At 51.0% G+C, this 16,804-nt stretch overlaps 1 protein-coding gene across 1 annotated transcript in view; it reads left to right on the forward strand.

The window, feature by feature from the left end:
• The first annotated feature begins 221 nt into the window (after positions 1 to 221).
• STARD10 (StAR related lipid transfer domain containing 10) overlaps positions 222 to 16,804 on the forward strand; it is a 40,879-nt gene continuing 24,296 nt past the window's right edge. Inside the window, exon 1 of the mRNA XM_032219539.1 lies at positions 222 to 558. Coding sequence (XP_032075430.1) covers positions 397 to 558 — 162 coding nt within the window. The 5' untranslated portion in view covers positions 222 to 396. The remainder of the gene's footprint in view (positions 559 to 16,804) is intronic.

Genomic DNA, 16,804 nt, shown 5'->3' on the forward strand with positions numbered 1-16,804 from the left:
AGAAGAGAAGAAAAGGAGGACGGGGAGAAGAGACAGGAGGAAAAAGAGGAAGGAGGGAGAGGAGGAGGGGGGGAGAAAAAAGAGGAGGAAGGAGGAGAGGGAGAAAGAGAAGAAGGAGGAAGAAGAGAAAAAGAGGAAGGAGGGAGAGGAGGAGGAGGAGGAGAAAAAAGAGGAGGAAGGAGGAGGGGGAGAAAGAGGAGAAGGAGGAAGAGGAGAAGAAGAGGAGGAGGAGGAGGAGGAGGGCCGGCGGAGGCTCACCTGCGCGTGAGTCACCTGGCCGCTTGGCTGCCCGCCAGCGCCACGCCACTCCGCCCCGAAGCGGCCAGAGGTGCGCCCAGCGCCGCATCCCGGACTCCTCGGCCAGCCTTCCTCCAGCGCGGGGGTCTCGGCGGCGGCATGTCCGGCCGGGAGAGCGTGCAGATCCCGGACGACGCCGCCTTCGGCCACTTCCGCACGGAATGCAACTCCGAGGCCGGCTGGCATCTCACCTACCACCGAGGCGGCATCGCCGTCTGGATCCAGGTGCTGGAGGCGGAGAAGGCGCTGCACAAGATCAAGGTAAGCCCAGGCACCCCCTCGCCCACCCACCCACCCACCCCCGCCTGCCCAGGCCTCCCCCTCCCCTTTTGGGGCTGGGGGAGACCCCAGCGCTGGCCAGCCAGGGGGTGCTGCCAGCTGCTGCCTCGCCTGGCCAGGCTTCGGCTGGGCTTGGGACTGGCCAGGTGGGCCCCTCCAGAGTTTGTGGGGTGCCAGATGGGTGGGTGGGCTGTTCAAGCCCCCCCCCCAATCCCACCCACTTCCTCCCTGCCCCTTCTGGCCTTTGGGGCTGTGGGCATTTCCGGCTGTCCTTCAGAGGCACTTTGGCAGCATTAAAGCGGGTGGTGTGGTCAACCGGAAGAGGAAGTGCCAAGGATGAAATCTGGGCTCTGTCTGTCTGTCCCTCTGTCCGTCTGTCATCTTCTGGGTTTTCCTGGCACCCCAAAAACCAGGATGGGACTTTGGAAGACTTTGCAGCTGGAGAGAGGAACCTGCCCTTGGGTCTCCTCCTTCCAAGGCCGGTTCCCATACAGGCAGTCCTTGGCTTATGGCTGTTCTTATAGCGACCGTCCAAAGTTACCACAGCACCGAAAAAAAGGGGCTTCTTATGACACCGTTCTTCATTTTTCATCTCTTTTTTTTGGTAGCATCCCCATAGTCACGGGATCAAAATTCAGACCCTTGGCAACTGATTCACATTTATGACCATTTTTCACACTTACGACCACTGCAGCATCCCCATAGTCGTGGGATCAAAATTGCCAACTGGCAAGTACTTATGACAATGATTGGAGTGTCCCGGAGGGTCAACGGATGCCCCTTTTGCCACCTTCTGACAAGCCAAGTCCAGGCGGGGAGCCAGATTCACTTAACAATGGTGTTACTAACTTAACCCAGTGTTTCTCAACCTTAGCAACTTGAAGATGTCCGGACTTCAACTCCCAGAATTCCCCAGCCAGCATTTGCTTAGAGGTTGACCCGGAGCCCGTGGGATACAGTAGTTGTTGAACTGGTTCACACGATAGCCTAAAACCAGGATTGATTCACAGGGGAGATTTAATACAGTGTTTCTCAACCTTGTCAACTTGAAGATGGGGAAGTGTCTAGGACAGTGTTTCTCAACCTTGGCAACTTGAAGATGTCAGGACTTCAACTCCCAGAATTCCCCAGCCAGCATTCGCTGGCTGGGGAATTCTGGGAGTTGAAGTCCGGACATCATCAAGTTGCTAAGGTTGAGAAACACTGACTTAACCAGTGCAGTGATTCACTTAACAACGGTGGCAAGAAAGGTCTTAAAATGGGGCCAAACACCCTTGACAAATGCCTCGCTTAGCCACATAAATTATTGGGTTGGGTGGTGAGAACCCCCTGTAGGTTGTAAGTCTGAGCAGCTTCCAAAAAGGAGCAAATGTGGATGCGTTTGTGTATTGGAGGAGAGTTTGTGCATGTACGCACATTTGCGGTGAGAAACTTGAAATATAGTCTCCAACTTACGACCAAAACCGAGAACAAAATCTCTGTTGCTAAGCGAGACATTTGTTAAGTGAGTTCTGCCCTGTTGTATGATCTTTCTTGCCACAGTTGTTAAGTGAATCACAGTTGCCATTCAAGGAAGAATCCTGGGAAAACTTTGACACTTACTTGTGTGAACCAGGTTCTACAGGTAGTCCTCGATTTACGGCAGCTCGGTTAGTGACCGAACCATTGCATGGTTGTAACATGGCTGTAATCCCACTGGTCACGTGATCAAAATTCAGAGCCTTGGCAACTGACTCACAGTTATGATGCTTGGAGTGTCCCGGGGTCACGCGATCCCCTTTTGCGACCTCCTGACCAGTAATAGTAGTCCAGATTCATTTAACGACTGCGTGACTAGCTTAACAACCATAATTATATAATGACAGGGCTGGAAGGGGCCTTGGAGGTCTTCTAGTCCAACCCCCTGTTCAAATAGGAGATCCTATACCATTTCAGACGGAAGGCCGTCCAATCTAAAAGCTGATTTTTCTTAACTGTGGCGAGAACAGCCGTAAAATGGGACAAAATTGACTTTAAAGCTGTCTCGATTAGCACCAGAGGTTTGTGGCATAGGTCAAGGACCACTTGTATTTATTCATTTTTTAATTCACTTATATTCAGCAACTGCGGTGATTCACTTAACAACTGTGACCAGAAAGGTTGTAAAATGGGTGAAATCTCACTTCAGAAATCTCACTTGCGGGTCAACAGAATTTGTGTGGTCAATTGTGGTCTTAAGCCGAAGGCTGCCTGGATTTGGACCATCCTATTCTGCAATAACGCACCTTTCTGGAGCAGTGGCCGTGCCCGCGTGACGCCTCTCCCCATGATAACCAGGTTAACTGCCCACCCCTAGATCACCATCAACATGATGGCCGCCCTTCGCCCACTAATTCAACTCCACCCAAAGTTGGATTCCCATCACACAACCAGACCCAAACTACACATTTCACCCTAGTTTGGCCTGCAACACAAACTCAGGCTGTACAACAGGCCACAGTTCTGCCTTGTGGTTGCGTCGGACACAGGCTTATTTCAACCTCTGGCCTGTTGGACTTTCCTTTGAAGGTTCAGGGGCTGGAGAAGCCCACTCCCACCCTGCCAGACGCAGAGGCTGGACTTCCTCGGTGGAGGGTTGCGCACGGCCAACCTGCCCTTGGCGGGTTGGCCGTTCTTCTCCAGCTGTGCCCTAAGTGGGGGGGGGGGCAGTTGGGGTTAGGGGAGGGGGCAGGTGTGACCAGAAAGGTCTTGGGTTGGATGGAGACCCTGGGTTGAGGTGGACCCATCTGAGATGGGAATCTGGTGGTCCTTGGCTTGGAGTTCCCGCAGAGGATGGATCAGGCAAGGCACTCAGAAGTCCTGTTGGTGGGTCCTGGTCTCCTTCCGAGGCACAAGAGAGGTTGTGGGTGCAGTGTGTGTGTGTGTGTGTGGTGTAAGTGGGGCACCCACTAATTCCCTGCTTGGAATTTTGCCACAAACTCCATGCACTGCATTGCGAAAGGGGTGGAAGCCCGCTGGGTGGGTGACACGCGTTGATGCCCTCTTGGGGATCTGTTCCAAGGCCTCCTTTCACCTTGGAATCCCTGAGGGATCGAGGGATCCCAAAGACCCAATCCCACCTCCAACCTCCCCCCCCCTGTGATCTTTCGGCTACTTTCCCTTTTTATTATCTTGTTTCTTTTTTTTTGGTCTGCGTTCAAATTTTGTCTATGCGGATGCAAAATACAGGGAACGAAGAGAAACGGAGAAAACCATGAGAAAAAACTGCAGGAAGAGGGGGAAAGTGTAGGAGAAAAGGGAAAAGGGGAAGGGAAACACTGGAGTTCCCACTCTCTGTTAGCTCAGTAAAATAAGGGAGTAAGTTACAACCTCAACTTTTTTACTTTTACACAGTTATATCAGCCATTTCTGTCGTCACAAACCTATCGGCAAAAGGCAAAAATCAAAAGTTCCATTTTTTGCTACCCGAAGCCCAAAGCCCAAGGGTCTTCTGGAGAGTAAGGCAGGTGGTATCCCCTCCCTCCCCATCTAGTCACGTCCACAAAGGTTTCACTCACACACACACACACACACACACACACACACACACACACACACACAGAGGAAGGTTTGACCTCTGCCACTAAGAGTCCTTTCCACCTCCCTGTGTTTAATCTTTTCTTTGGCTTTTGAATTGGACTGCCGGCTGCCAAGGAATTCACTTCCAGGGCACCACAAAAGCACCACCGTCCTCCCTCCGCTCTGCCACTCTTGCCTCTTGGCTCACAAAAGCCGATTAGCAGATTCTTTGCGCATTTAGCGAAATTCCCTGCAAAAGGAAAAAAGCCTCCAAACGCCAAGGAAGAGGAAGCTGAATAGCAATAGCAATAGCAGTAGACTTATATACCGCTTCATAGGCCTTTCAGGCCTCTCTAAGCGGTTTACAGAGTCAGCATATCGCCCCCAACAATCTGGGTCCTCATTTTACCCACCTCGGAAGGATGGAAGGCCGAGTCAACCCTGAGCCGGTGAGATTTGAACCGCTGAACTGCTGATCTAGCAGTAGCCTGCAGTGCTGCATTTAACCACTGCGCCACCTTGGCTCTCCCAGCCCCTCCCAGGGAACGGGGCCACTATAAAATAGCCTGAGGCAGTTTGGTCTAGTGGTTAGGCGCCACAGGCTGGAGAACAGGAGTTAATGAGGTCTAGTCCCTCCTTGGCCATGAAAGCCGGCTGAGTGACTTTGGGCCAATCCCCAGGAGACGGTGAGTTCTAATCTCACCTGTGACACAAAAGGTGACTGGATGACTTTGGGCTGATCACCAGGAGACAGGGAGTTCTAGTCCCTCCTTGGCCACGAAAGCTGGCTGAGTAGCTTTGAGACACTCACCAGAAGGCTGTGAGTTTTTCTAGTCCTGCCTGGGGCATGAAAGCCACCTGGGTAATTTAGACCAAGTCCCTCTCTCTCTCAGCGCAGCCGACCTCACAGGGTTGTTGTTACTGTAGGGAAAACAGGAGGAGGGAGGAGCATTGAATAGGTTTACCACCTTGAACTATTTATAAAAAAATAATAAAAGTGGAACACAAACAGACCGAAAGGTTCTCTATTACAGAATTGGGATTATTTTTTCTCATCACTTTGTATTATATTTATAGCTTTGTATTATATATATGGATGACCATTTGTCTGAAATGGTATAGGGTTTCCTGTCTAGACAGGGGGTTGGACTAGAAGACCTCTAAAGTCCCTTCCAACTCTGTTATTCCATTCTATTTTATTCTATTCTAATTCTATGTTATTCCTATTCTATTTCTTGTTCTGTTCTATTCTAATCAAATCTAATCTTCTATTCTGTTCTGTTCTATTCTTAATACTATTCTGTTTGGTTCTATTCTGCTTTCTATTCGTTTTTATTAGATTTTTAAGCCGCCCATTTGCCTCACAGAGGGGGGGGGGGAGCTTATTATGGCCCCTTCCTCCATCCAGCTTCCCTCAGCCATTTCTCGATTTGAGACCAGCCGTCTCAGCCAAGACCCCCTCCCCTTAATCTCCTCAAGAGATCAGGGGAAGCAACCCATCTTATAAGGCTGGCTGTCCTCTCCATCCCCATCAAAGCCCCAAAGCTTTTGAGTGACACAATCTGTCCTTTATCTCCAAGAATTCCACTCAAAACCAGAGGATCACAGAGGCCCCAGTTGCGTTTTTGGGTGAAAAGCTACAGATTTCTTCCGTCTGGTTTTGACACGTGGATTATAAACCTCTGCTTAACGTTCCTAGCCGGTCCTGAAATAAAGAGGCTAAAACTGGAAACGTCATTTTGGCTTTTTAACAGCAAGTTCATCAGCAGAAGTCTGCAGATAAATCTTTTATTTTTTTAACAAAAATATACTTTGACATCATTTTATTGAAATTATCATAATATAAAGGAAAAAAAGGAAATGTCCTTTTTCCTTTTTCACTGGCAGAAGTCTGCAGATAAATCTTTTCTTTTAAAAAAAATAATTTAATATGATTTTATTGAAATTATCATAATAGTGTATAAATGAAAAAAGGAATGTCTTTTCGCCTTTTTAGTAGCAGGTTCACCGGCAGAAACCTGCAGATATCTCTCTTCCTTTTTTTAACATAGGTTTCATTGAAATTATGGTCATATGAGATGCAAAGTGAAACCAAGAGATCAGGGAAATGGGGAAGGGAAAAGAGAGGCTAAGAAAAGTGTAAGCTAAAGGAAAAAAAGAAAGGGAAAAAGCATTAATTTCCAACTTTATTCAGGATGGTGGAACAAAAAGAATAATATACAGCTTCAACTTTCTTTTTTTACTTTTGGATAGTAGCCATTTTTGTAACAACAAACTTATCAATAAATCCCAAAGTCAAACTTTCATTCTCTCCTCCCCCCCCCTGTTTCAAGCCCCCAGAACTCTAGAACCAGTTTCCCAGCAGAAACGAAACTGGACCAGATCTTTTCTTTAATTAAAGGCCTTAATTTTATTTATTTATTTATTTATTAGACTTATATACCGCTTCATAGGGCTTTCAGCCCTCTCTAAGCGGTTTACAAATTTTTTAGCAAATTAAATCAGCAACTTGCCCCCACAGTCCGGGTCCTCATTTCACCCACCTCGGAAGGATGGAAGGCTGAGTCAACCTTGAGCCGGTGAGATTTGAACAGCCGAACTGCAGATCACAGTCAGCTAAAGTGGCATGCAGTGCTGCACCCTAACCACTGCGCCACCTCGGCTCTTAATTGTGCCCCCTCTGCTAACTTCACCCGTTCTTCCATTGCGGGAATTGTTCCTTTCTTCCGTTTGGGCACCTAAAGAATATTCGCTGCGGTCAGCGTATCCAGCAAGAAGAGTTTTGCAGCCAAATCTTTTCATAGAAGAGAAATGCAACCGGACTTGCCGTCTGTCAGAAACAGTTTAGAGTCTCCTGTTTGGGCGGGGTGGGGTGGGGATTGGACTAGATGACCTCCAAGGTCCCTTCCAACTCTCTTCATCTGTTAAATAAACTTTTCAGCTTCTGCTGGGGTGACGGATCTCTCCTTCAAGGTTAGAGCAGGGCTGGGTTGAAATGCTGACAAACCAGGGGACGGGGAGTCCTCGACTTGCGACCACAATGGAGCCCCAAAATTCCTGTGGCTAAACGAGACTTTTGTTAAGCGCGTTTTTGATTCATTTTAGGACCTTTCTCTTGCCACTTTCGTTAAGTGAATCACGGCAGTGGTTAGCAACACAACAGTTCCGTGAATCTGGCCTATCCCTTCATTTTGCTCGTCAGAAGGTCGCAAAAGGGGATCACGGGACTCCGGGACACGGAGACCGTCGTAAATATGAGTAATTTGTCGAGTGTTTGAATTTTGATCATGTCACCCTGGGGATGCTACAACGGACGTTAAGTGTGAAAAAAGTGGCCATAAGTCATTTTTTGTGGGAGCTTCATCACTGGATGTTTTCAAGAAGAGTCTGGACTGCCATCGCTCAGAAATGGTGCAGGGTCTCCTCCTGCTAGGGGGTGGGGGTGGACTAGATCAGTGGTCCCCAACCCCCGGTCCGCGGACCGGTGCCGGGCCGTGGAGTACCTGGCACCGGGCCGCGCAGCGGCCGGGGGCCATGATCGCTGCAGCGGCCGGGGGCCATGATCGCTGCAGTGCAAAGGCTCCTGGGCCGTGCGCAAAAGCTCCTGGGCCGTGCGCAAAGGCTCCAGGGAAGAGAGCCCCGCGCTGGTACGCACGTGATATATAAACAATCAATGTGTCGTCGCGAACAACGCCCCCCCACCCCTGCGCGCGCTCAGCGGGCCACGGTAAAATTATCAAAGGCTGACTGGTCCGCGGCGATAAAAAGGTTGGGGACCACTGGACTAGATGACCTACAAGGTCCCTTCCAATTTCTTCTCTTCTTTTCTCTTCCTTCTCTCCCTCCCTCCTTCTCTTCTCTTCCCTTCTCTTCTTCCTTCCTTTTCCCCATCCATCCTCTTTTCTTCTTCTTCTCTTTTCTTCTCCTTCTCTCCCTCCCTCCTTCTCTTCTCTTCTCTCTTCCTTTTCTCCCTCCCTCCTTCTCTTCTTCCTTCCTTCTCTCCCTCTCTTCTCTTCTATTTCTCTTCTACTTCCTTTTTCCCTATCTGCTCTCCCTCCTTCTCTTCTCTTCTCTTCTCTCTTCCTTTTCTCCCTCCCTCCCTCTCTTCTCTTCTCTTCCCTTCTTTGTTCCTTCTCTCCCCCTCTTCTCTTCTATTTCTCTTCTACTTCTCTTCTCCCTACCTGCTCTCCCTCCCTCTCTTCTCTTTTTCCTTCTTTCTCTCCATCCCTCCTTCTCTTTTCTCCTCCCCTCCCTTCCCTCTCTCCCTTCCCCCTTCTCTTCTCTCTTCTCTTCTTTTTCAATGCCACTGTAACTTTGAATGGTCACTAAACGGACGGTTGTAAGTCCAGGACTAATTGCGCTTCGCCTGTTGCTCTGGTTCAGTTCAGAGGCCCGGCCAGCCTGCTTAAATCCTATCTTGGGGGCCTCGTTGTAGATGCTTATTCCAGTTAATTAATTTAAGGAGGCCGTGAAATGAAGTTTATTTGCATCCGAAGGTTGCAGTGCAGCTGGCTGTATTTTCTGTGATGTCAGCAGCCACTAATGGCCCTGCGCCTTTCTAATCCATTTCCCTCCCCCACCCCCTTAAGGCCCATCCATGCAAAGGGAGGGGGAGCCTGGCTCTCAATTTCTCTGGGTTTAGCAAAGGTTGGCAAGCTCTATGGATGGAGAAGAACCTCCAAAGGACAATGGATGCGCTGCCAAAGGAAGAGTGAGGAAGCGGGGTGGGGGATCCCTGGTGGTCGGAGGGGAAGGAGATGGAGCAGGAGGGAAGTGGGGGGCGGTTGTTTGATTGACATGGGAAGAAAGGGAGCAAAAGGGGGAAATTGGAGGGCAAAGGAACTTCCAGGTTGAGGGGTCCTTGGTGCTCTCTGAGCTTGGTGGAGTTCTTGCAGACGTTTCATGACCCAACTATATAACGTCATCAGTGCTATAAGGAAGGAGGAGGAGGAGGAGGAGGAGGAGGAGGAGGAGGAGGAGGAGGAGGAGGAGGAGGAAAAGGACTGTGGGGTCCTTGATGCTCCCTGAGGTGGGCTGTTTTCTTGCAGACGTTTCATGACCCAACTAGGGAACATCATCCGTCCAAGTGAGAGTGGGGGTTCAGTCCTGTTTACATGCCATAGCTTGCCCTGCCAGTGTTGCAAGGGATATGCAGTCTTTTCCTTGGTGGTTCCTTGATTAGGCTGGGCCAGAATACACGGCCTCCACCAGTCAACACGTAGATAAGCAGGGACTCACACCAGACAAACAACAGGCCAAGAAAGGAACAATGAAGAAGAAAACAATATATTCTCACCGACAGTCTCACGGCAAGCTACTGCAATATAAATAGAGAGCAACCACTCTCCTTTCTAGCCGTAGCACTGATGATGCTACCCAGTATGGTCATGAAATGTCTAAGAAAGCAGCCAAGCTCAGAGAACAATAACCCCACAGTCCTCCTCTTCCTCCTCCTCCATGCACTGATGATGTTACACAATTGGGTAACGAAATGTCTGCCAGAAAATCACCAACCTTGGAACGCAGCAAGGACCCCACAGTCTTTTTCCTCCACCACCACCACCTCCTCCTCCTCCTCCTCCTCCTCCTCCTCCTCCTCCTCCCCTCCCTCCTCGCAAGCCTACTCTCTTGTAACACTGATGATATAACCTAGCTGGGCCATTAAATGTCTGCAAGAGAACAGCCCAGTTCACAGCTATAAATCTTCCCTTCCGTTGGTCACTTCCAGAGTCCCTGAATGGGACCCTTGGGGCAAAAGGCCCTTCTGACAGAGCCCCCTCCCCTCCAAATCCCCTCCAGCCATTGCTCCACCCTGAGCTTCTCCACTTCCTTAACAGGCCTCATCAAAGGTTAGCGGGAGGCCTTGTTTTTATCCTTATCGTCCGCCGTTTCTGCTGGTGGTGTGAGAGATGCTGTTGGTCTCCCACTCTGGTTATCCAAACTTGGCAACTTTAAGACTTGTGGACTTCAACTCCCAGAATTCTCCAGCCAGCTCTGCAGAGCTGGCTGGAGAATTCTGGGAGTTGAAGTCCACAAGTCTTAAAGTTGCCAAGTTTGGCAACCACTGTCCTAACGTAACTCTGCTTAAATTACCGGCAGAGGCCGGAGGACCAGCCGTGAAGCGTTTCCCCTTTGGCAGCTGGCGGGGCTGGCCGTTCGGGTTCAAGCCACGTTGCTTGAGACCACGGCCTCTGCACGAGATCCTTCGCTGGGGAAGGGATTTCCAGGAGAGGCTCTGCTGGCTGGGAGGGAAGCCCAGATCCGCATCTGCCATGAGCTCTTATACAGCTAGTCCTTGAGTTATGACCACGACGGGGCTATTAAGGGGGTGAGGCAAAGCGGTGGGTCAGGTGGCTGGCTGGGTCTCTGGAGGCCCCTTCCAGCCCTGGGATTTGACCTTCTTCCCTCCCGTCTCCCTACCGATTGCCTCCAAAACCAGAGGAAGCTACTTTGGTAGGTAGGTAGGTAGAGAAGATAGATATATAGAACCTTCCTTCCTCCCTCCTCTTCCTCCCTCCTTCTCTTCTTCCTTCCTTCTTCTCTCCGTTCCTTCCTCTTTTCCTTCCTTCCTCTATCCTTTCCTTCCTCTATCCCTCCCTTCTCTTATTCCTTACTCCCTTCTCTTCTTCCTTGTTTCTTCCCTCCCTTCCTCCCCCCTTCCTCTCTCTTTTCTTCCTCCCTCCTCTTCTTCCTTCCTTCTTCTCTCCCTTCCTTCCTCTTTTCCTTCCTTCCTCTATCCCTTCCTTCCTCTATCCCTCCCTTCTCTCCCTCCCTTCTTCCTTTCCCTCCTTCCTATATCCCTTCCTTCTCTTCCTCCCTCCCTCCTTCTCTTATTCCTCACTCCCTTCTCCCTTGCTTCTTCCCTCCCTCCCCCCTTCCTCTCTCCCTTCTCTTCCTCCCTCCTTCTCTTCTTCCTTCCTTCTTCTCTCCCTCCCTTCTTCCTTTCCTTCCTTCCTCTATCCCTTCCTTCTCTTCCTCCTCCTTCTCTTCTTCCTTCCTTCTTCTCTCCCTCCCTTCTTCCTTTCCTTCCTTCCTCTATCCCTTCCTTCTCTTCCTCCTCCTTCTCTTCTTCCTCTCTCCCTCCCTTCTCTTCTTCCTCCCCCCCCTTCCTATCCTATCCCATCCCTCCATCCATCGATCCTTAATAAAACAGCCAAGTCAGACTCTTCCTGGACAAACAGCCTCCCTCCTCCTCCCCCCCCCCTCCATTCACTTAATGGCAACCTCTCCTAATGTATGACCTTCCCCTCCCTCCAGGGGGAAAACCCGCAGGCAGGCGATCGCTGAGTGCCTCCCTTGTGTGCCAAGAGGTGCCACGTCATTCATGCCCGGGTGCTGAGAACCGGTTCCTCGCTTCCTCCTGCGGGGAGGAGAGGGGGGGGGGACTGACGGGGACTTCCGGGACCCCCCATCTTGTTTTTCCAGTTTGGCAGAAGGGCTCCAGGGTGGAGGTCATTGTATTCCCACGGGGGGGGGGAGAGGGGGTTGCGGGTTGTTGTTACCCTTTGCAGAGTGCTGTGTGCATGGCACTCCCTCCCTCCCTCCCTCTCGCTCCCTGGCAGGAAAAGAGCCAAAAGGCAGCTGGCCTCAAATTACCTGTACTTACAATCCATTTAGTGACCACCTGAAGTTACAACGGCCCTGACAAATGTGGCTTATGACCGCTTATCACGCTTAACGACCGCTGCAGGATCCCCCAGGGTCACGTGACTGAAATTCAGCCGCTTGGCAATTGGCTCGTACTTTTGACAGTTGCAGTGTCCCAGGGTCATGACTTACAACCGTTTTTCACGCTTAACGACCGCTGCAGGATTCCCCAGGGTCACATGATCCCAAAATTCAGATGCTTGGCAACTGACTCGTACTTATGACGGTCGAAGTGTCCCCGGGGCCCTTGCGATCCCCGTTTACGACCTGAAGCCAGATTCGCTTAATAACCGTGTTACTGACGTATGCTGCAGCAATTCATTTTAACAACGCTGGCAAGAACAGTCATAAAACTCACCCAAGAAATGTCTCACTTAACGACAGGAATTTTGGGCTCGGTCGTGCCCGTGAGTCTTAACGACCGTTCATTCAGTGATTCTTCGACACTAAAGTGACTTACGGCCGTTTTTGGGGCACTTAGGATCTGCTGGCTGGGGGATTCTGGGAGTTGAAGTCCAGGCCGGGCTGAGCAAAACGGTGGGGGTGGGGTGGGTGGGGGGCTCTTAGCTTTGACTTCTGCCGCGAAAGCCCAGATGGTCCCCGGCCCTGCCCTGCCTCCTCCTCCTACTCCAAGGATCCTCCGGGTGTTGTTTTCACACATTCCCAGAGTCAATATTTGCAGGATTTGTGAGCTGTGGGTGGCGGCTGTTGTGATGGGGGGGGAGCAGAACTCGAACCCTGCTGCCAAGGGTGCCAGCTTCCCTCGCGGTGCAGCAGGCGGCCTTGGCGCATCGCCCGGGGGAGACCGAGGCTCCTCCTCCTCCTTCCCCCCCCCACGTCTGAAGGGCCGCTGCGTTTATTCTGCCCCACAAACCCCTTCGTTCTTGTTAGAATGGGGCACAATGGAGTGGGGGGCTTTTGGGGGGAGTGGGGCATCTCTCTGGCCTGCCTCCCAACTCTTGTGATATAGGTACTCCTCAGCTTACGACCTTACATTTCAAAGTTGCAACGAACCTTTCCCTGATCGGGAAATGCTGGTCCCAGGGGCCGAGATTTAGGGGGGGGGTTGGACTAGAGGACCTCCCAGGTCCCTCCCAGCCCTAGGATTCTATGACTTGGCGTCTCAGCCTGTCTCTTTGAAAAACGTGTCTCAACAGATTGTATTTGACTTACAACGGTTTGTTTAATGGCCGTTCAAAGTTATAGCAGCACTGAAAAAGCGAGTTATGACCATGTTTCACACTTACGACTGTTGTGGCCTCTCCGTGGTCACATAAACCAAATTCGGAGGCTCAGCAATCGATTCATGTTTATGACGGTCGCAGCATCCCGGAGCCACGCGATTCCCCTTTTGCGACCTCAATGGGGAATCCAGATTCACTTAACAACCGTGTGACTAGCTTAACGACTGTAACAGAATTATAGGATGACAGGGTTGGAAGGGACCTTGGAGGTCATCTAGTCCAACTCCCTCCTTGAGCCGGAAACCCAATCCCATTTCACACAGGTGGCTGTCCAGTCTCTTCTTAAAAACCTCCAGTTATGAAGCACCCACAACTTCTGGAGGCAAGGAGTTCCACTGGCTTATTGTCCTAACTGTCAGGGAGATTCCTCCTGAATTCCAGGTAGCTTCTGTCCTGGATTAGTTTCCATCCCTTGCTTCTTGTCCTGCCTTCTGGGGCCTTGGAAGATAGGTTGACCCCCCCCCTCTTCTTTGGGGAAGCCCCTTAAATCAGGGGTCCTCGGCCTATTGGCAACTGGGCCACGCTGGAGCACATGTCCCTGTGCAACGCCACTTGCAGTCAAGCTGTGTGCACATCTGCATGTGCCCCAGTCCTCCACTTGCACAACCTGAGCCCCCACAGCCCCCCACCCTCCCCAGCTGGGCCACCAATGTGAGTCAGTTGCCAAGTGTCTGAATTTGGATCACGAGACCCTGGGGATGGTGCAACAGTCGTAAGTGTGGAAACCTCTCCTCCTCCTCCTCCTCCTCCTCCTCCTCCTCCTCCTCCTCCTCCTCCTCTTCTCCTCCTCCTTCCCTCCTCCCTCCATTCCAGCACTGATGATGTTCACTAGTTGGGTCATGAGACATCTGCAAGAAAGCCACCCAGCTCAGAGAGCACCAAGGACCCCCACAGTTTTCCTCCTCCTCCTCCTCCTCCTCCTCCTCCTCCTCCTCCTCCTCCTCCTCCTCCTCCTCCTCCTCCTCTTCTCCTTCCTCTTCCTCTTCTCCTCTTCTTCTCTTCTTCTTCTTCCTCTTGTTCTCCTCTTCTTCTTCTTCCTCTTCCTCTTCTTCTCTTCTTCTCTTCTTTCTCTTCCTCTTCCTCTTCTCTTCTTCTTCCTCTTTTCCTCCTCTTCTTCTCCTCTTCCTCTTCTTCTTTCTCTTCCTCTTCTTCTCTTCTTCTCTTCTTTCTCTTCCCCTTCTCTTCTCCTTCCTCTTCCTCTTCCTTTTCCTCTTCTCTTCTTCTTCCTCTTCCTCTTCTTCTCTTCTTCTCTTCTTTCTCTTCCTCTTCTTCTCTTCTTCTTCTTCCTCTTCTCCTCTTCTTCCTCTTCTCTTCTTCTTCCTCTTTTCCTCCTCTTCTTCTCCTCTTCCTCTTCTTCTTTCTCTTCCTCTTCTTCTCTTCTTCTCTTCTTTCTCTTCCTCTTCTCTTCTCCTTCCTCTTCCTCTTCCTTTTCCTCTTCTCTTCTTCTTCCTCTTCTTCTCTTCTTCTCTTCTTTCTCTTCCTCTTCTTCTCTTCTTCTTCTTCCTCTTCTCCTCTTCTTCCTCTTCTCTTCTTCTTCCTCTTTTCCTCCTCTTCTTCTCCTCTTCCTCTTCTTCTTTCTCTTCCTCTTCTTCTCCTCTTCTTCTTCCTCTTCTCCTCTTCTTCTTCCTCTTCCTCTTCTCCTCTTCTCCCTCTTCCTCTTCTCCTTCTTCATCTTCTTCTCTTCTTCTTTCTCTTACTCTTCTTCTCCTCTTCTTCTTCCTCCTCTTCTTCTTCTTCCTCTTCTTTTTCATCTCTTCCTCCCCCCTCCTCCCCCTCCTCCTCTTCAGCACCTAATTCATTATCGGCTCTGGCGAAGGAATGGAGCTCCCACTTCCACTCCTCCTCCCCCCTGAGAAGGCCGCCTCTTGACAGCCACTTTGAGGTCCCCATTAATATTAATGTCTGGATTGTTCCACTTCCATCTCTGCGCCTCAAAACCCCTTTCCATCCCAGGGGCCTCAGCCCCCTCCTCCCAAATCCTCCGCCTTTTGATTCTGCCTTCCTTGTCCTGGCTGCAGGTGGGGGGGGGGCTGCAATGGGCATCTTTATCTCCTCCCCCCCTCTCCCCATTCCGCTGTTTATGCAGACTGGGTTCTCGGGGGAAGAATTTGGGGAGGGGGGTTGGTGGGCATGCTTTTATCTTCCATGCCTTCGACATCAGGGCAGGGTTTATGCAGTCAAGGCCTGGCAGGCCTTGTAAAGCTGGAGTAGAGTTCCCCTTTGCCTCCCCATTGTAAAACCGGAGTAAAACCCCTCCATGCAGCCCCATTATCAAGCGGGAGTTAACTTTCTCCTTGCATCCTCACTGTAACGCTGGAGCCAACTTCCTCCTTGGGTCCCTATTGTAAACCTAGAGTAAATCTCCTGCTTGCAACACCATTGAAAACCAGAAGTTAACTTTCCCCTGACGTCACCATTGTAAAGCTAGAGTAAGCCTTCTTGCATTCCCATTGCAAAGCTGAATTCAACCTTGCACCCCCATTGTAAAGCAGGAGTAAATCCCCTTGCGTCCCCATTGCAAAGATAGAATAAAATCCCCATTGTAAAGCAAGAGTAAGCCGCCCCCTTGCATCCCCTCCTTCCTCAGCTTCTCTTTCTCACACACAACATACAGCTCCAATTTTCGCAAAGACTTTGCTCCGATGTGTAAAAAGGAGTCAGCTGGCTTCCCTGATCTGATCTTGCTGGCCCTGTGGGCTCAGTCTAGATGACCTCCAAGCCCCCCCCTAGCCTCGGATTTGATGCCTTCAAGTCTCAACCTCTCTCTTGTTGTATGCAGGTAGTTCTTGACTTACAACACTTCACTTAGTGACGGTTTGAAGCTACAACAGCATTGAAAAAAGTGACTTACGGCCATTTTGCACAGTTACGATCCAGAGGTGGGTTTATGCCTGTTTGCCCTGGATCGGACGAACCGGTAGTGATGCCGGCGGGAGGCTCCGTCCACCCACCCACCCGGACGCTTCTGGGCATGCACACGCCCATGCGCACGCACGAGCAAACCTGTAGTAAAATGAATTGAAACCCACCACTGTTACGATCGTTGCAACATCTCTATGGCCACATGATCAAAATTCAGTCACTCTGCAACTGGTTCGTATTTATGACAGCTGCAGCATCCCCGGGGTCACGCGGTCCTCTTTTGCGACCATTTGACAAGCAGGGGGGGGAAGCCCGATTCACTTAACAACCATGTGGCTGACTTAACAACTGCAGCGATTCCCTTAACAACCGCGGCATGAATGGTCATAACGGGGGGGGGGGGGCCGCAAACCCACTTGACAAACGTCTCACTTAGCAGCAGAAAGCTTGGGCCCCATTATGGTCGTAAGTCGAGGACTCACAATTTTTCGGGTGGCCGTGCCCCCGGAGAGCTTTTGCAGCTGCTGAAGTCGCAGGTGGAAAAAAAAAAAACAACGGCTGGCACCCCCCCTCTCCCCCCCAGGTGCGAAAAAGGCTGTTCATTAGTCGGTTGGCATGTTGGCTCCGTCATGCGCAGAGGCACCACCAGCAACCGGCTTTCCGTCCCTGGTGGGGCAGAGAGAACTCTGCACTCTGCGGGGGGGGGGGGGGGAGCAATGCATCTGTGAACCGCCAACAGGATATCCAAAATTGCAGGACTGGGGAGACAAGAGAGTCCTCCCCCCCATCCTGTGTGGCGTCTGGCGCAGTTCCCGACTGGCGAAAGGGAGATGGAAGGACCGATGGGGAATCAAACCATGATAAGGCCATCCTGTCGCTCGGTGGCCTCATTGGAAGGGAGACCCCCAGCACGGGTTCCAATCTGACCCAGCAGTTTG

The sequence above is a fragment of the Thamnophis elegans genome, chromosome 6 (assembly GCF_009769535.1).
Source record: "Thamnophis elegans isolate rThaEle1 chromosome 6, rThaEle1.pri, whole genome shotgun sequence".
Taxonomy (NCBI): domain Eukaryota; kingdom Metazoa; phylum Chordata; class Lepidosauria; order Squamata; family Colubridae; genus Thamnophis; species Thamnophis elegans.